General features: G+C 47.1%; 1 protein-coding gene across 1 annotated transcript in view; it reads left to right on the top strand.

Moving 5' to 3' along the window:
• The first annotated feature begins 720 nt into the window (after nucleotides 1–720).
• GALR2 (galanin receptor 2) overlaps nucleotides 721–20,313 on the top strand; it is a 63,513-nt gene continuing 43,920 nt past the window's right edge. The window contains exon 1 of the mRNA XM_040435912.1: nucleotides 721–1,077. Coding sequence (XP_040291846.1) covers nucleotides 734–1,077 — 344 coding nt within the window. The 5' untranslated portion in view covers nucleotides 721–733. The remainder of the gene's footprint in view (nucleotides 1,078–20,313) is intronic.

A 20,313-nucleotide genomic window follows, 5' to 3' on the forward strand; every position in this document is an offset into this window, starting at 1 on the left:
CATGACATGCTTCTCCTGAAGTCCGGTGACGTCTGCCTAATGAATAGACCAGGGGGGTTTAGTTGCTATGGACACCATCCCTATTTTTTTTGTACCTTCTTATCTCCGTGGAAATGGGATGCTTCTGATCTATTCATTCTCGGAACTATTCGCGGCACACACACACATCACCGGGCTGCGTACAAGGAGGGGGGTCCTAGTCCTGCATCCTGTCTCTGCTGATTTGTCTTCATTCCCCGTCAAATGCTCACTGCCAGCACATACGTTTTTACAGTGAACCTGTAAAACTCTGAGGAAGGCGAAGAGACATTTACAAGAACACAACATTAAACTCAAGAGCCCACGAGACAACTTAAATTCTCCAAGACCTGAAGCAAACTAGAAGTCCTGTCGTTTGACCAAAGAGCAATGTAGACCAATTTGGATTGACCGTATCTGATTTTTTTTATTCTTATTATTGAAATTCTCTGGTAGACTTGTTCTCTTGGCTTGGTCACGGGTCCATCACTCCATCCACGAAGCTGGATTAACCAAGCAGTGGACATCGGTGAATACTGTTCCGTACACTTGAGACCTGATGAGGAACATTGCTTATTGACTGTAGCGTATACGGATGGTGGGGCTGATCAGATAACAGGCGCTCACTTTCTACCCATCGCACCTAATTGACTGGGGATTGATTAGGTGTAAGCTGTAATGTGGATAGTTTAGAGGTCCACAGTAGGCAGTGAAGATGAATATCTCCATCCAGGTGTCATCTTCAGACAGCTATCATCCCGAGTCTGTGCTTATCCCTGTCTTGTATTCCCTTATTTTCCTGGTGGGCACAGTGGGTAACAGCCTGGTCCTGGCAGTCCTGTTAAGAAATGGCAAGATAAATAACACCACCAATCTCTTCATTTTGAACCTAGGAGTGGCAGACCTTTGCTTTATCATATTCTGCGTGCCCTTTCAAGCCACCATTTATACCCTGGACAGTTGGGTATTTGGCCCATTTATGTGCAAAGCTGTGCACTTTTTCATCTATCTCACCATGTATGCCTCCAGCTTCACCCTGACCACTGTGTCACTCGACAGGTAAGGACCTCTCGGGTTTACAAAGTTGGGGCTCCACGTCTAAGTATTGTAAGAAATCGGTATCTGGATGTTGAATATAATGACATTTTGCATTGTTAGGCTGGAGGGCCTTTTTGTATGCAGCTAGAGCAGTGCTCTATGCTATGTGCCTCGAAAAGAAAGTGTTAAAACTATACCCTAGTGAGGTGAATGAGCACCAGGGCGGCCAGGCTAATGTCAGGAGCGGATGGTAAAGGGAAGGGAATTGTATAGGAAAGATCCAAACAAACAGCTTTCACTAAATTAACTACTTGCTTTATGTAAGCATAGTCGCTCCAATTATTTGTCAAACCCTTTAGGCCTCTTTCACACGAGCATGACGGATTGGCACCGGATTACCCTTTCAGTGATAATCGCGCGATTTTGCTTGCGTGTGCTGTCCGTTTTGTATGTGATTGCGTTGCGTTATTGCGTTTTTTTCCGTGCAGGTGACATGCGGATTGCATGCATTTTTAACACGCGTGAGAAAAAATTTAACCATCCTCTAGAGTCAACTGGTCACTGCAAACACATATAAATACCCCCAGCATGCATTTTTTTGTTGTTGAGAAAGCTCCAATTTTGGTGGAGATTGGCTTGTTTGTGTGGTGGGTTTTTAGATTTTCCTTTGCAGGATGTCCACTTTCCTCTTATCATTGACTGACCATGTGTTCTTGCACTGGCTGGTCTTCCGTTGTTTTGGAGAGCGGCCAGAAATGATAGAGGACGAACCGTGGAGGAAGTGGATGTGGGTGCATCCTATCATTTCACAGTGGTCCTGCAAAGGTCAATTTGTTACTTTGTATTCTGACCTCCGTGCGCACCCTGTTAAGTTCTTTAACCCATTTGTTACCAGTGCCGTACATGTACGGCGCTGGAGCGATGTGTAAACATGGCGCCTGCTCGCATGTGCAGCGGACGCCATGGCCGGGAGGTCTCTGCTGTTTCATACAGCAGAGATCTGCGGCTAATTACCGTGACCGGCAATAATGCTGATCGCGGTAATTAAAGGCTTTAGATGTTAGTTGCGCTGACGAGACTTTAAGTGTTCATGCTGCAATTCTTATTTTGGCCATCAGATGGCAGGCCGTGATGAGAAATGAGCAACTTCTAGTTTAAATGTCATTTTAAAAATCCCTGATAGAACAAAATCAAAAATTAAAAAAACATTATTTATAGGCTCATATATGGGCTTCAAAATCATCACAAAAAATAAAAAAAATTAAAAGAGTATAAACAAAAATAAAAAAATATAAAAGTTTCACCCCCCTTTCCGTATAAATAACAATAAATATATCATGGGTATCATCGCGACCGAAAACACCCATACTATTAAAGTATTTTAAAAAATTCAAATACGGAGAACGGCGTAACGGAATAAAGGGTCAAAATGGCCAATTTGCCATATTTTCATTGCTTCTCTTACCCAACAAAATTTAATAAAATGTGATCAAAAAGTCAGGCACACTCCAAAATGGTATCAATAAAAATTTGATTGTTCTTCAAAAAATGAGCCCCTAAACAGATCAGTAGAAATAAGTATAAAAATGTTATGGGGGTCAGAATATGGTTATGTAAAAAAATATTTATTTTAGCAAAGTTTAAATTTACTTTTACACTATTTAGATATAAAAAACCTACACATATGGGGTATGGTTGTAATCGTACTGACCCAGAGAATGAAGGGCATGGGTCAGTTTTGCTGTAATCGAAACGCCGTGGGAACAAAACCCGTAAAATGGTGGAGGAATTGTGTTTTTTTTCCAATTCCACCCCATTTGGAATTTCTTTTCCGCTTTCCACTACATTTTATGCCATAATTAATGGTGGCTTAAGAAAATACAACCTTTCCCGCAAAAATTAAGCCCTCATACAGCTATGTTACCGGAAATATAAAAAAGCTATGGCTCAAGGGTTAATTATTGCCGCATGTTGGTGGCTACCTTTGATCGGCTGTTGTGGGAGTTGCGGCCTGCCTTGACTTTCCAGGACACCAACATGCAGCGGAGTGTGTCACCTGAAGAACATCTAATTATTCCTTTATGGTTCAATACATTTTTATTAGACAGTGATACGCATGTTTGTATCAATCAAGAAAGAAATAAAATAGGAGAGGCATATACATTCCAAAGAAACATGCATAGTGTACAAGCAGTGTAATGCTATTCAATTTACCTCTGTATGAAATCGGGGAAACAAACTCACAGAGACAAAAAAGGGGGGGACGGGGACAAGGGAACAATACAGGGAGAGGCGGGGGGGGGGGGGGCAAAACATGCCCGAGAACAGTAGATGAGGAAGCTAAAGATGTTCCATACCACCAAGTAACCTAAGTATCACAGTTCAGGAGCTAGGGGACTCGATACTACCAGTAGCTAACCAGTAGCTAGTCTGCAAAACGGGATGAGTTCCGGAATTGGAACCATGGCTCCCAAGAGCGTGAGAAAATCTGTACCCAATTATGGGATTCTAACCCGAGTTCCTCCATACGAACAAGGGCGTCCATGGCTGAGATCCACGTTATTCTCTGCAAGCTGTCCGTGGATCTCCATCTGCAGGGAATAATTTGCCTCATGGCCTGTATGAAGATTCTAAGCTCTCCTCTTTTTATCTGTTGGGGGCGTCCCGGATAGATGGACAGTAGGGCAATCAATGATGAGGGTGTAACATTAGAATGGTATAAAGCATTGTATAGGGCAAAAACGTCTGACCATATAGAAGAAACTCCTGGGCACTCCCACCAAATATGAAGCATTGTGCCCACTGCTGAGTTACATCGCCAGCACGTATCAGGGACCGATGGATAAAATCGGTGGACCTTCACTGGAGTTCTATACCATCTCATAAGTATCTTATAGTTAAGTTCCTGTAGTCGACAAGACACAATGGACTTGAACAGGGGTGCTCTGTTCCATTGATCATCAGTCAGTGAAGTATTCAATTCCTTCTCCTAATCAGGCACGAATAATTATTCCTTTAACCCCATCCTGCATTATCACGTACATGTACGTGGGGGAATGTGGTGCCTTGCTGCATTCCCAGATGCATGTACGTGATGTGATTGGGCAGGTGCAGGAGCTGCACCCACTCGATCCACAGCTAGCCGGGCCCCTGCTGCATCCACTGGCATCGCTGTATGCGATGATGCCGGAGGATTAACCCTTTAACATGCCACGGTCAGCGCTGACCACGGCAGGTGCAGTGCGGCCTCCCCTCTTCCCCCCCTAATTAAAATCACCCCCCCATCATTGGTGGCCAGTGCAGCCTCCCCTCTCCTCCCCCTCCTAATTAAAATCACCTTCCCCCATCATTGGTGGCAGCGGAGAGTTCCGATCAGAGTCCCAGTTTAATCGCTGGGGCTCCGATCGGTAACCATGGCAACCAGGACGCTACTGCAGTCCTGGTTGCCATGGTTACTTAGCAATTTTTTTAAGCATTATACTTACCTGCGATGTCTGTGTCCGGCTGGGCGCTCCTCCTACTGGTAAGTGACAGGTCTGTGCTATAGGCAATGCGCTGCACAGACCTTTCACTTACCAGTAGGAGGAGTGCCCGGCCGGTCACAGACAGCGAAGGTAAGTATAATGCTTCTAAAATTGCTAAGTAACCATGGCAACCAGGACTGCAGTAGCGTCCTGGTTGCCATGGTTACCGATCGGAGCCCCAGCGATTAAACTGGGACTCCGATCGGAACTCTCCGCTGCCACCAATGATGGGGGAAGGTGATTGTGATTTTAATTAGGGAGGGGGGGGGGAGCGGAGGCTGAACTGGCCACCAATGATGGGGGGGGGGGATTTTAATTAGGGGGGGAAGAGGGGAGGCCGCACTGGCCACCAATGATGGGGGAAGGTGATTTTAATTAGGGGGGGGGAGAGAGGAGGCCGCACTGGCCACCAATAAAGTTAAATACAGGGGAGGGAGTCTGCCCCAATGATTTTAATACTGGGGGGGTTGAGTAGGGGGCGCACTGTGCCACTAATAATTTTGATACTGGGGAGGGGGTGGGGGAAGGGCGCACTGCGCCACCAATAATAATTAACCTTTAATACAGGAGGCGGGTGCCAGCAGCAGATCAGCGGCAGTTAACCCACCTGAGGGGTTAACTGCCGCTGATCGCAGCTCCCTGTAAGAGGCAGGGTGCCGGCAATGCGATTCTACTGCCGACACCTGCCTCCTGTATTAAAGGTTAAAGAGGACCTTTATTATTCCTGGGCGCCGCTCCGTTCGCCCGCTGTGGCCCCCGGTATATTCTTCCGCTTTGTATGCTAATTGCTAGAATACATCACAAAAAGTTTTGCACTTTTTGTGATGTAAGGTGACAAAAATGGCTTTTTTTAAAAACAGTTTTTATTTGTTTACGGTGTTTATCGGACGGGGTGGATCATGTAATATATTTATAGTGCCGGTCGTTACGGACACGGCGATACCTAATATGTGTGTGTTTTCTTTTTTTTTCTTTTTTTAATGTTAAATCAGGGGAAAGGGGCGTTTTTTTTTTCATTTTTTACTTGAAATGTTATTTTTTTAATTAAAAACAAATTTTTAGACTTTTTTTTTTTTTTACTTTATTTCTGTCCCACTCTGGGACTTTACTTTTGGGGGTCTGATCCCCTCTGAAATGCATTACAATACATCTGTATTGTAATGCATTGCCTGTTAGTGTATTACACTGAGTAATACACTAACAGGTTGCCTAGGAGACCGAGCCTGGGGCTGGATCTCCTCGGCTTCTGTAGAAGGCAGGTCCCGATGCCGTGCAAGGCATTGGGCAGCCTCTGCACGGCATCTTGCTGCCTTCTCACCCATCGGGTCCCCGCCACAGCAGTGCGGGGACCCGATGGGCTCCTTCACCCGCCGCAAATCCCTTCTATGCCACGATCAGCACTGACCGCGGCATAGAAGATATTAATCTGGATAAAGCAGGGGCCCGGCTATCAGGAACTGCCGCGCCCCTGCAGTGATCAGGCACGTACTGCTCCGGTGCCCGCCCGATCACCACGACGTAATAGTACGTCAAAATGCGGGAACGCACCTGCCGCCATGACATAGTATTACGTCATATGTCGGGAAGGGGTTAATAGGCGTCTGTGTTGTTTCTGGTATGGCCACACCCCTTGCATCAGGTGTTGCTAATGTGGTCATTTAACCTTCCTTATTTATAGTTGCTTCTTTCATAATGCTGTGTGGTTTATAGCATCACTTTGAGTTTTAGATTGCTGGTGTGTGGATCTTGGCGGAGTTACTGGTGCTTCCATTGCTTTTTTAAAGTTAAGTATTTCCTTTTCTATTTTGTTTGCCCCCTTCCCTCTTGCTCGTTGTGGTGTTTTGCTCCCACACCGAAGCGTGACATTATAAATAGGGATAAGCGAATCGACTTTGGATAAAACATCTGAAATCGATTCGTATAAAACTTCAGTTCAATACTGTATGGAGCGAGCGCTCCATACAGTATGAAAATGTATTGGCTCAGATGAGCCGAAGGTATTACTTCACGAAGTCTCTCGTGTGACTTCGCATAATAACTTCATAGATTAATTTTTACTGTAAAAAAAAACATTTTCCAAACTCGGGTTCGGTTCCAAGTGGTTTGATCCGAAGTAGATTCGCTCATCCCCTATTATAAACCGCCAAAACCGTCATTTTTTTGTGTGCAGCCATGGATCCTATGGCTGCACTGGCAGGTCAGCTGCAAGGGCTATCTTTGGAGGTAGCTGACCTCCGCTTGACCGCCTCTGCTGGTCCTAGTGGTGGCGGTTACCAGGCCTTTCTTGAACCTAAAGTTGCCCTCCTGGACAGATTCTCTGGGGAACGTGATAATTAAATTTTGTTTAGGGAGGCGTGCAAACTGTATTTTAGGCTACGTCCACACTCATCTGGGGATGAGAAACAGCGAGTCGGAATGGTTATTTCCTTGCTTAAGGGGGATGCGCAGTCATAGGCTTTTTCTCTGCCGAGCAGATCGTAGTCTCTCCGGTCGGTAGATTAATTTTTCGAAGCTTTGGGTCTTATCTATGATAATTCGGATCGGACCTCTCTAGCCGAAACCAAGTTGCGCAGCCTTCGCCAGGCTGATCGTTCCGCTGAAATTTATTGCTCTGAGTTTTAGGAGGTGGGCTACGGACAGTGGTGTACACACATTCCATGGGGCCCCGGTGCAAAACTGATCTATGGGGCCCCCTCATCCCCCAACCCACTGCCGCCCCCCCCCACAACCTGTCTCCACCCACCCCCCCTACTACCTCCCCTACGATTCACCCAACATGCCTCCCAACAGTATCGCTTTGTGCGGGACAGGCCGATTTTGGATGCAATCTGTGGATGACGCACTGTTATGGGGGATCTGTGGATGACGCACTGTTATGGGGGATATCTGTGGATGACGCACTGTTATGGGGGATATCTGTGGATGACGCACTGTTATGGGGGATATCTGTGGAGGGCACTTATGGGGGATATCTGTGGAGGGCACTTATGGGGGATATCTGTGGAGGGCACATATATAACATATTATGCTATATATGTGTCATCCACAGATATCTCCATAACAGTGCCATCCACAAATATCCCCCATAAGTACCCTCCACAGATATCCCCATAAGTGCCTTCTAGTAAAGTAATGTATTAGTGGGGGGAAGGGAGGAGGCAGGGACACTTGCGGCGGGGCCGGTGCAGTGCCCGGCGCTGTGCACACACCAGGGGCAGCTCCTACCTTCTGGGAGTTAATTCTGCTGCAGGACATTTTGCTCCACAAGTCTCCTGAGCGGCAGCCGCTTCACCACTCCACCACTCCTCACATGGCCGGCAGTGGGCAGCCAAACTAGAGCGCCGCTGCAAGCCCTTCTGCTGCTGTGCTGCCTGTGTGCAGCGTGACATCTCTCCCTCCGTCATGCGCCTCCTGCCCCGCCTGCCTGCTTCATTCATAAAGTGGAAGGAGCAGACAGATGGGGCAGGAGGCGCATGACGGACATTTTGCAACAGCTTGAGCGGCGCGATATGGCTGCGCGGCCGCCCACCCGCACCACTTAGACGTAAGGGAACACTGACTGCAGGGGCCAGGGGGTCCACAGGCGGCCGGGCCCCTGGAGTGCCGGGCCTGGTCGCAACTGCGACCCCTGTATGTACGCCACTGGCTACGGATACGGAGTGGAATAATCCTGCCCTCCGTAGCCAGTTTTGTCAGGGGTTATTGGAGCGGCTGAAAGACGCCTTGGCTTTTCATGAAACCCCAGTGTCTCTGGAGGCTGCTATGTCTCTGGCTATATGCATGGATAGATGCCTGAGAGATCTAGGGGCCCCCCCTCTCAGGAAGTACTATCACATGATGTATCGTCCTCCTCTGATACTTTGGGTGAAGCTACTCCTGAGTTTATGTCTGGGGACAAAAGCATGCAATTAGGAGGGGCTACTCCTGGATCCGTTTTTAAGTATACTGGTAATAGGAGGGAAGTGTGCTTTTTCTGCGGACAAAAGGGACATTTTATCAGAGTGTGTCCATGCATTCAATGGCAAAAAGAAAAAAGAGGGACATTTAATTCCCATCTGACTCTTGGAGGGGTGAGAGGAGAGTCAGAAAATGTGCATTTGTCTTTTACTGGTAGTACCTGATTTTTGCTGGCTGCTGAGGTGGCGCTAGAGTCAAAAACTGTGGGGATTGAGGTGTTCATCTAAAGCGGGGCTGGGGTGAATCTGATTGATGCTCAGTTTGTCCGTATACACGGGTTGTCACCGAATGCATTACAAAAAAACATTTCTGTTTTTGCTATTGATTCTGCACCTCTAGCTCAGAAGTATTTATCTCAAGTGGTGCATGATATCAGATTAAGAGTGGGTGACTTTCATCAAGAATTTATCTCGTGTTTTGTGTTGAAGGGTCTCCCTGCATCGGTGGTTCTGGGTTTACCGTGGTTAAGCAAGCACAATCCAACTATCGATTGGCAAGCTAGACAGATTCTGGATTGGGGTGATTATTGCATTGACAATGGTCTGAATACATCTTTTTCTGTTTTAACTACGAAGACATTACCCCCTTTTATATCTGATTTTGCCGACGTGTTTTCTGAGAGTGGATGCTAGGATTTACCTCTGCATCGGGAATATGATTGTCCTATCAATCTTATTCCCGGAGCTAAATTGCCAGAAATCTAGGTTGTATAACCTTTCGGAGCCTGAAAGACTGGCCATGAGAGAGTATATTACCGAGAGTTTAGCTAAAGGACACATAAGACCTTCCAATGGCAGCAGAGTTCTTTTTTGTTTAAAAAAAAGGACGGAGGTCTTCATCCATGTCTGGATTACCGTGAACTCAATTGGATTACTGTCCGTGATCCTTACCTTCTTCCTTTTGATTCCCGATTTGTTTAACCAGAGGTTTGGTGCCAAGGTGTTCTCCAAGTTGGACTTAAGGGGGCATATAATCTGGTTAGGATCAAGGAAGGGGATGAATGGAAGACGGTTTTTAATACTTCTGAGGGGCACTTTGAGAACCTGGTCATGCCTTTTGGGTTGACCAATGCTCCTGCGGTTTTCCAGCATTTTGTGAATGACATTTTTTATCACCTGGTGGTGAGGTTTGTAGTCATGTATTTGGATGACATACAAATTTATTCTCCAGACGTGGCGACACATCAGGATCATGTTAGACAGGTGTTACAGATCCTAAAGGACAATAAATTGTACGCAAAATTAGAGAAGTGTGTTTTTGCTGTACATGAGGTGCAGTTTTTGGGCTACCTGCTGTCATCTTCAGGTTTTCGAATAGATCCAGAGAAAATCCGTGCTGTTTTGGACTGGGATCGACCAGAAAATCTGAAGACTCTTATGCGGTTTTTGGGGTTCACCAACTATTACCGAAAATGTATTCTGAATTATTTGACAATATTAAACCCCTTAACTGACATGACTAAGAAAGGGACAGATGTCTCAGTGTGGTCTGATTCAGCTTTGCAAACCTTTTCTGCAATTAAGGAATGATTCTCTTCTGCACCTATATTGGTGCAGCCGTATGTATCACAACCTTTCATTGTGGAAGTGGACGCGTCCGAGGTGGGGGTAGGAGCAGTATTATCTCAGGGCACGTCACCTGGTTAATGGCGTCCATGTGCCTTTTTCTCTAAAAAAACTCTCTCCCGCAAAGAGAAATTATGATGTGGGTAACAGAGTTACTGGCCATTAAGTTGGCTTTTGAGGAATGGCGTCACATTGGTTGGAAAGGGCGATTCATCCGATCACAGTGTTCACAGATCACAAAAACCTGGCTTACAAAAAGTCGGCTAAACGACTGAACCCGAGACAAGCCAGATGGCCTTTGTTTTTTTCCAGATTCAATTTCATTGTCGCCTATCGTCCTGGGGTTCAGAATGTCAAGGCAGATGCCTTGTCATGTCGTTTTCCTGGAAGTGGTGATTTTGAAAATCTGAGTCCTATACTGTCGGAAGGAGTGGTGATATCCACTTTATACCCTGACCTAGAGGTGAAGGTGTTAGAGGCCCAGGGAGACGCACCAGACTCTTGTCCCTCCGGGAAACTGCCATTGGAATTGCGTCACAAGGTGTTTGAGGAAAACCACTGTACAGTTCTTTCGGGAAACCCTGGGAGTAGATCCACTGCCGACCTCATCTCTCGTAGATTCTGGTGGCCGGGGTTGCGTAAGTGTGTTGAGGAGTATGTGTCAGCCTGTAATACCTGTGCACGTACTAAGGTGACACATATTCGGCCTTCCGGATCTCTACTTTCATTGCCAATCCCGTCCAGACCATGGACTCACTTATCCATGGATTTTATCACTGCTCTTCCTTATTCTTCAGGAAAGACAGTTATTCTGGTGGTAGTTGATCGCTTTAGTAAAATGGTGCACTTTATAGCGTTGCCAGGCCTACCTAATGCTAAAACACTTGCACAAGTGTTTGTTAACAACCTTGTGAGACTCTATGGCATTCCCTCTGATGTGGTCTCGGATCGTGGGACTCAGTTTGTGTCCAGATTCTGGAAGGTGTTCTGTACTCGGCTGGGGGTACAACTGTCCTTTTTTACGGCTTTTCATCCTCAGTCGAACGGACAGACAGAGCGCACTAATCAGAGTCGGGAGACTTACTTGAGATGTTTTATCTCTGAGAACCAGGAGGAGTGGTGGTCATTTTTGTCTTTGGCAGAGTTTGCCATAAACAATCATAGACAGGAGTCCACTGGTGAGTCGCTGTTTTTTGGGGCATGCGGGTTTCACCCGCAGTTTGGCACATTTTCTGGTTCTGATACTTCTGGTATCTCTGAGGAGGAATGTTTTTCATCATCATTGTCATCTATTTGGTGGAAAATTCAAAATAACTTGATGAATATGGGCAACAAGTATAAACGTGTGGCTGACAGGAAATGCATAAATGGTCCGGACCTAAGAGTGCGTGATTCTGTTTGGCTGTCTATAAGAAACATTAAGTTGAAGGTACCTTCTTGGAAGTTGGGTCCAAGATTTATTGGTCCATATAAGATTGCTGCCATTATTAATTCTGTAGTTTTTCGTCTTGAACTTCCTCAGGCCCTGAAAATTTATAATGTGTTTCATAAATCTTTGTTGAAGAGATATGTTAAACTTTTGAAACAGTCTTCCTTGCCACCCGCTCCTGTCATGGTGGATGGTAGTTTGGAATTTCAGATCACCAAGATAATTGACTCTCGAGTTCTCTGTAGATCTCTTCAGTATCTTGTTCACTGGAAGGGTTATGGACCAGAGGAGAGGATGTGGGTACCGGCATCTGACATGAATGCCAGTCATTTGGTGAAAGCTTTTCACAGGTCTCACCTGGATAAGGTCAGTCCTGGGTGCCCGGAGGTCACCCGTAGAAATGGGGGGTACTGGGACGGATGTTCCCGTGACAGGTGGCAGGAGATCGGTGAGGCTGGCAACACGTGGTTTGATCTGACAGGTTTCCCTGTGGATCAATAGGCGTCTGTGTTGTTTCTGGTATGGCCACACCCCTTGAAGTTAAGTCTTTCCTTTTGTATTTTGTTTGGGTTCTGTGAGTTGCATTTCCTTATTGTTTGTATTAGGCCTGAAGGAGACTCCTGTTCGTCCTTCCTTTTGGAGAAAAAAAAGGTAGTCTCGTCCCTGCCATTAGTACCAGGGTCCTATAAGGCTACATAGGACTCTAGGTATTCCAGTGTATGAACACACCTACCTCTGGGGTTTGTTCATACGGCTAGTCAGTCAGGATTTTGGTTAGGGTTTTACTAGGAGGTGTCCATCTTCCTTCCTTAGTTCTCAGGCCTGATTCCCTGTTCCCCCCTTCACTTTTGCTCGGTGTGGTGTTTCCCTCCCACACCGAAGCATGACACTCCTATGGGGCCAGGACTGCATGAAAAAACGCAGAATATAGAACATGCTGCGTTTTTCACGCAACACATAACTGATGCGTGAAAAAAATGTACCCTCGTGGAAAACTCGCTCTTGTGAAAGAGGCCTTAGGGTGCTGCCACCCGTTCAGAGATTTTGAAGCAGTTTTTCAAGGTAAAATCAGGTGTGGATCATAACAGGAGAGAAAGTATTTAGGACAGATCCTACTCCCCCACTTTTTTCCAAGCCCCTCCTGGTTTTGGCTACAAAAACTGCATAAAAAACCTGAACATGTGGTAGCATCCTTATTATTACTGGGATCAACAGAATTATTTATTTTAGGCACTTTACTTTTAGGGTAGGTTAACACAGAATGGAGGAGGAGGTTTTGAGACAGAGTTTCCTGCAGAAAGCCAGAAGTGGATCCAACAAGATGGAGAAGGGTTACACGGATTGCATAGAAATAAATGAGATCGCAGCAGCAGTCGCAAGAAATCCAGCCATATTGGATTTCTTGCGACTGCTGTGGGGATCCCATGCATTCCTATGGGATCACCGCTACTCAGCGATCCTGGCCTCGACCAGTGTTGCTGCATAGTCCTAGCCTAAGTCCTTTCTTTATATTTCAGATTTCTTTTAAAATCCCCTTCTGGCTTTGTCTGAAAAACCTGCAGGAAAATCTGCCTCAAAACTTCCCCTAAAAGACTGCGGGGGTCATTTATCACGGGATTGCGACTATTTTAGTCTCATACATGACTGTATATGTGGTCCACATCCGATCTGTGTTTTTTGCAGATTGGATGCACACCCATCCATCTCAATGAGGCCATAAAAGATGTGGACAGCACACCCGTAATTTCGTTCCGCGACACCGCAGAAAAATAGAACATATTCTATTGTCCATTTTGCAGACAAGAATAGGACTTCTCTCTAGGTGGGGGGGGGGGGGGGATGTGGCATGCTCACATGTTTTGCGGATCCTCGATTTGCGGGCTGCAAAACACTTATGGCCATGTGCATGAGGCCTAAAACTGTGTCAAAATCTGCAAATAAGTTTAACACATGGTGTGTAAAAACACAGAAAAATCCAAGAAAATCTGCCTGGAAAATCTGCATAAACTACACCACTGTGTGCACATGCCTCAAATATTGTAGTTTATTCATGGAGTGTCACGGCTGAGGATGGGGGAAACCCTCAGCCGTGCGATGACTGAAGATATTGGTCGCTGCTAGGCCAGGACAGGAATCAGGAAGCAGGTCACCTCCTATCACATCCCTAATTCTGACTCTGACTCCTAGCTGTATGAGTCAACCCTGATGGTAGGAGGGCTCATACTCCGGAACCTAGGGTCCCTACTAGCCCTCAGGGTAGCCCTGGACTTGGAGCAGGGTAAGACGACCTGTTCCTCCTAGGCACGGACAAACAGGAGTCTCACTGGCCAAGCTTCACAGGAAAGGGGAAACATAAACAGCATATTGCAATGGCAGGTAGTCAAACTAGTACCACAGCTACCTGCCACAGACACACAGCCTGGAACCCATGCATAAGTGCTGCAGTCCACAACAACATAAACGGACACAGCACACACCACACAGGAAGCCAAGACCATAAGCTGCAATAAACATAAAGACACCACAAGACATAGCATAACATCAGAACATCTATGCCTAGACATACTTATGACCACAAGGGTGGCCCTCACTGGACAGGTGGAATAATACCAGGAGGATGACTCCAGCAAACAGCATGGCTGGAGTACCCCTCAGCTACTGGCATCCAGCAGGAGCTAAATAGCCCCAAGTAGCCACACCCACACACAGACACACCCAGTGTTCACACACTAAGGGAGTTAACCCTTCCTACACCAGGCAAGGGAAGAAAGCCACTTAAAGGGGAAGTGTACCATCAACTATCACACTGCAGCTGTTACCGCAGGCAACCATGTCCTGGGAAATAGCCAGAAGGCCGAGACACTGCCACCACATGTACACAACACCACACGTTGCCACGGGCAGCCACAAGTGAAGGGAAGTGTCACAGTGCACACATACATAAACCTCGTGCACACCAGACATAGAAAGTGCATACATACACACATAGCCAGAGGCAACCGCACGCATCAACAGTGAGGCGCCTAGCAACCAGCTCAGGCTGCTACACTGCTAACAAACACCTGTTGTCCGCGACAACCGCACTTGAGGCAAACTACTAACAGCCCCCAGCTGCGGTTGACAAAACACCCAGACCGCGGGCAACTGCATGCGGCTCCCAAGGAGTCACGACCATGCACATGGGCGTGACATGGAGCTCTTCTGGCCCTGGTCCTGTCTGCAGAAGCTGGCTTCTCCTCTGTGTGGTCCTGGTACTTCGCTCTGCTTCAGACAATCGCTGTTTTGAGGGCCGTATTTTTCGCCCTATAAGATGCACCGGCCCATAAGACGCACCTAGGTTTTAGAGGAGGATAATAAGAGAAATTTATTTTATTTTTTTACACCTCAGGTCAGACCAGCAATCAGACCCCCAATGTTAATCAGACCTCAGATCAGACCCCTAATGCCTCAGATCAGCCCTCCATGTCAGCCATCAGCCCCCATCCATCAGCCGCCATTGTCAGCCATCATGCCCCCATTGTCAGCCATCATGCCCCCATTGTCACATTTCTCCCCCTTCATGTCAAATCACCTGTCACATTAGCCCTCCATGTCACATTTCTCCCCCTCCTTTTTACATGACCCCCTATTGTGTCACATTTCTTCCCCCCCTCCTCCATGGCACTGGCACAGACTGACAACCCCTCTCCCCTGCGCATTTAATGTTATGTAAGTTACAGTAATAAACATTATGCGCTCTGCGTTCGCTCATCATCACCTACCAGTAGGCAGTCTGGCTTTGTGTGAGTCACACCATGAGTCACCAGCTCCCTCCAGTCCCAGCTGCTGCTGCCCGCCACCGCGCCACTCGTCACCAGTGGCGTCTCTAGCTTTCAAATTTTGGGGGGGCACACTGGGGGCCAGGACAAAAGTAGGGGGGGCAGCTATAACAATGATACATTTACACAAGTATGCTTAGAAATGCTACAATACTTTACCCAATACCTAAAACTGCAACAGGGAAGAAAAGTCCAGCTGTCTGTGGATGACACTTTTATAGAGAGGGGGATCTGTGGATGACACTGCTATGGGGGGGATCTGTGGATGCCACATACCGTATATAGCATCTTATGCTATATGTGTCATCCACAGATCCACCCCATGACAGTGTCATCCCCATTTCCCCCTCCATAACAGTGTCATCCACAGATCTCCCTCCCTATAACAGTGTCATCCACAGATCTCCCCGCCTCTCACAGGAGTGTACATATATAAAATAAACATATTTCACATGAACACTTACAGTTACTTGGCTTGGCCCTTGGGGATCTCGGACGCCACTTCAACACTTGGTCGGGGGCTCGGCGGAGCTGATGTTGTGTTTTATCCTAATGAGAAAGATTTCATAATAAGGATTTGGAGAAGGGGCAGAGGGATAGCAGAGCAGGGAGAGGCTGGTGCTGCTACTAGGGGGTCATACCATGGGGGAGTAATAAAACCCACCATAATGCCCCCCAGTAGAAATAATTCTCTTTATAATGTGCAAAACATACCCCCTTATGCCCCCTGTTGAGCTAATGTCCCCCATAATGTGCCAGTATAAAATACCCCTATATAGTGCCCCAGTAAATGCCTCCATAGTGCTCCTCTCCCCCTTCCTGCTAGTGCCCCCCATAATGTACCAGTATAAAATGCCCCATATATCGTGCCCCAGTAGATGCCCTCAGTGTCCCCCATAATTTGCAAGTATAAAATACCCCTTCTTAGTGCCCCCCCGTAGATGACTCCATAGTACTCCTGTCTCCCCTTCTCCATAGTACCCACCATAATGTGTTCCAGTATAAAATGCTACTGTACAGAGCCCCCCATATAAAACACCCCTTCTTTGTGGCCTCAGTAGATGCCCCTATAGTGCCCACCAATAATGTGCCAGTAATAAGTGCCCTCAATAACGTGCCACTGCCAGTAACAAGAGCCCCCCAATGTGCCAGTAATAAGCCCCCATCACGTGCCAGTAACAAGAGCCCCCATCACGTGCCAGTAATAAGCCCCCCATCACGTGCCAGTAATAAGCCCCCCATCACGTGCCAGTAATAAGCCCCCCATCACGTGCCAGTAATAAGCCCCCCAATGTGCCAGTAATAAGCCCCCCATCACATGCCAGTAATAAGCCCCCCATCACGTGCCAGTAATAAGCCCCCCATCACGTGCCAGTAATAAGCCCCCCAATGTGCCAGTAATAAGCCCCCCATCACGTGCCAGTAATAAGCCCCCCATCACGTGCCAGTAATAAGCCCCCCATCACGTGCCAGTAATAAGCCCCTCAATGTGCCAGTAATAAGCCCCCCATCACGTGCCAGACCTTTCACTTACCAGTAGGAGGAGTGCCCGGCCGGTCACAGACAGCGAAGGTAAGTATAATGCTTCTAAAATTGCTAAGTAACCATGGCAACCAGGACTGCAGTAGCGTCCTGGTTGCCATGGTTACCGATCGGAGCCCCAGCGATTAAACTGGGACTCCGATCGGAACTCTCCGCTGCCACCAATGATGGGGGAAGGTGATTGTGATTTTAATTAGGGAGGGGGGGGGGAGCGGAGGCTGAACTGGCCACCAATGATGGGGGGGGGGGATTTTAATTAGGGGGGGAAGAGGGGAGGCCGCACTGGCCACCAATGATGGGGGAAGGTGATTTTAATTAGGGGGGGGGAGAGAGGAGGCCGCACTGGCCACCAATAAAGTTAAATACAGGGGAGGGAGTCTGCCCCAATGATTTTAATACTGGGGGGGTTGAGTAGGGGGCGCACTGTGCCACTAATAATTTTGATACTGGGGAGGGGGTGGGGGAAGGGCGCACTGCGCCACCAATAATAATTAACCTTTAATACAGGAGGCGGGTGCCAGCAGCAGATCAGCGGCAGTTAACCCACCTGAGGGGTTAACTGCCGCTGATCGCAGCTCCCTGTAAGAGGCAGGGTGCCGGCAATGCGATTCTACTGCCGACACCTGCCTCCTGTATTAAAGGTTAAAGAGGACCTTTATTATTCCTGGGCGCCGCTCCGTTCGCCCGCTGTGGCCCCCGGTATATTCTTCCGCTTTGTATGCTAATTGCTAGAATACATCACAAAAAGTTTTGCACTTTTTGTGATGTAAGGTGACAAAAATGGCTTTTTTTAAAAACAGTTTTTATTTGTTTACGGTGTTTATCGGACGGGGTGGATCATGTAATATATTTATAGTGCCGGTCGTTACGGACACGGCGATACCTAATATGTGTGTGTTTTCTTTTTTTTTCTTTTTTTAATGTTAAATCAGGGGAAAGGGGCGTTTTTTTTTTCATTTTTTACTTGAAATGTTATTTTTTTAATTAAAAACAAATTTTTAGACTTTTTTTTTTTTTTACTTTATTTCTGTCCCACTCTGGGACTTTACTTTTGGGGGTCTGATCCCCTCTGAAATGCATTACAATACATCTGTATTGTAATGCATTGCCTGTTAGTGTATTACACTGAGTAATACACTAACAGGTTGCCTAGGAGACCGAGCCTGGGGCTGGATCTCCTCGGCTTCTGTAGAAGGCAGGTCCCGATGCCGTGCAAGGCATTGGGCAGCCTCTGCACGGCATCTTGCTGCCTTCTCACCCATCGGGTCCCCGCCACAGCAGTGCGGGGACCCGATGGGCTCCTTCACCCGCCGCAAATCCCTTCTATGCCGCGGTCAGCGCTGATCGTGGCATAGAAGATATTAATCTGGATAAAGCAGGGGCCCGGCTATCAGGAACTGCCGCGCCCCTGCAGTGATCAGGCACGTACTGCTCCGGTGCCCGCCCGATCACCACGACGTAATAGTACGTCAAAATGCGGGAACGCACCTGCCGCCATGACATAGTATTACGTCATATGTCGGGAAGGGGTTAATAGGCGTCTGTGTTGTTTCTGGTATGGCCACACCCCTTGCATCAGGTGTTGCTAATGTGGTCATTTAACCTTCCTTATTTATAGTTGCTTCTTTCATAATGCTGTGTGGTTTATAGCATCACTTTGAGTTTTAGATTGCTGGTGTGTGGATCTTGGCGGAGTTACTGGTGCTTCCATTGCTTTTTTAAAGTTAAGTATTTCCTTTTCTATTTTGTTTGCCCCCTTCCCTCTTGCTCGTTGTGGTGTTTTGCTCCCACACCGAAGCGTGACATTATAAATAGGGATAAGCGAATCGACTTTGGATAAAACATCTGAAATCGATTCGTATAAAACTTCAGTTCAATACTGTATGGAGCGAGCGCTCCATACAGTATGAAAATGTATTGGCTCAGATGAGCCGAAGGTATTACTTCACGAAGTCTCTCGTGTGACTTCGCATAATAACTTCATAGATTAATTTTTACTGTAAAAAAAAACATTTTCCAAACTCGGGTTCGGTTCCAAGTGGTTTGATCCGAAGTAGATTCGCTCATCCCCTATTATAAACCGCCAAAACCGTCATTTTTTTGTGTGCAGCCATGGATCCTATGGCTGCACTGGCAGGTCAGCTGCAAGGGCTATCTTTGGAGGTAGCTGACCTCCGCTTGACCGCCTCTGCTGGTCCTAGTGGTGGCGGTTACCAGGCCTTTCTTGAACCTAAAGTTGCCCTCCTGGACAGATTCTCTGGGGAACGTGATAATTAAATTTTGTTTAGGGAGGCGTGCAAACTGTATTTTAGGCTACGTCCACACTCATCTGGGGATGAGAAACAGCGAGTCGGAATGGTTATTGACTTACTCGGATGGAAGAATTCTCCTCCGGCTAGCCTTACCAAACCCCTTTTCCTACCAATAACCAGACAGAAACCTTCTTGCTTTGGCAAAATGACCATTACGGCCAACTTTATTATACACACACAATAATAATAATAACAATAATACCAACAAGCATTTTAACACATCCTTCAACCTTATGAGCCACTGTACCGTAACAAGGATCCTGGAGGGCAACCCAACAAGCGGTATCTTCCTTAAACATCTCTCCTTGTACTTCAAGGTTACCCTTGGCCGCACTCACCGACCCAAGGGCACCAAATCCTTGAAGTATCCATGTATCTCCTCCTGTAGGCCTTTCAGCCCAAACAGGAGCCCCATCCTCGGCAATCACCATCCACATGAGATACAGGCTCCAACATGTCCTGCATCTCTTAAAACCATTGTATTGCTCCCCCAGGATCCCATATCAATCAGCCACCATCACACCTCCATTAATTATACCCTTCTCTACCCAAACAAGGGCGGGAGGGCGGGAAACACTCTAGCTTACACTGGCAACTGCCTCACTAGCTCCACCCATAACCTATATACAGCCCGGGAAATTGCTACTCCTCCCCGTTCACCTGAACCTAACCCCCAACACACTTCCAACCATTAACCCTCTCCTAGCCTGCGGTCTTCCCCCCAAGTCAAGACGCACTCCACTATGTCTGCGCCTCGCTCCGTTGCTATTCTGACTTACTCGGATGGAAGAATTCTCCTCCGGCTAGCCTTACCAAACCCCTTTTCCTACCAATAACCAGACAGAAACCTTCTTGCTTTGGCAAAATGACCATTACGGCCAACTTTATTATACACACACAATAATAATAATAACAATAATACCAACAAGCATTTTAACACATCCTTCAACCTTATGAGCCACTGTACCGTAACAAGGATCCTGGAGGGCAACCCAACAAGCGGTATCTTCCTTAAACATCTCTCCTTGTACTTCAAGGTTACCCTTGGCCGCACTCACCGACCCAAGGGCACCAAATCCTTGAAGTATCCATGTATCTCCTCCTGTAGGC

Source organism: Bufo bufo, chromosome 6 (assembly GCF_905171765.1).
Source record: "Bufo bufo chromosome 6, aBufBuf1.1, whole genome shotgun sequence".
NCBI lineage: Eukaryota > Metazoa > Chordata > Amphibia > Anura > Bufonidae > Bufo > Bufo bufo.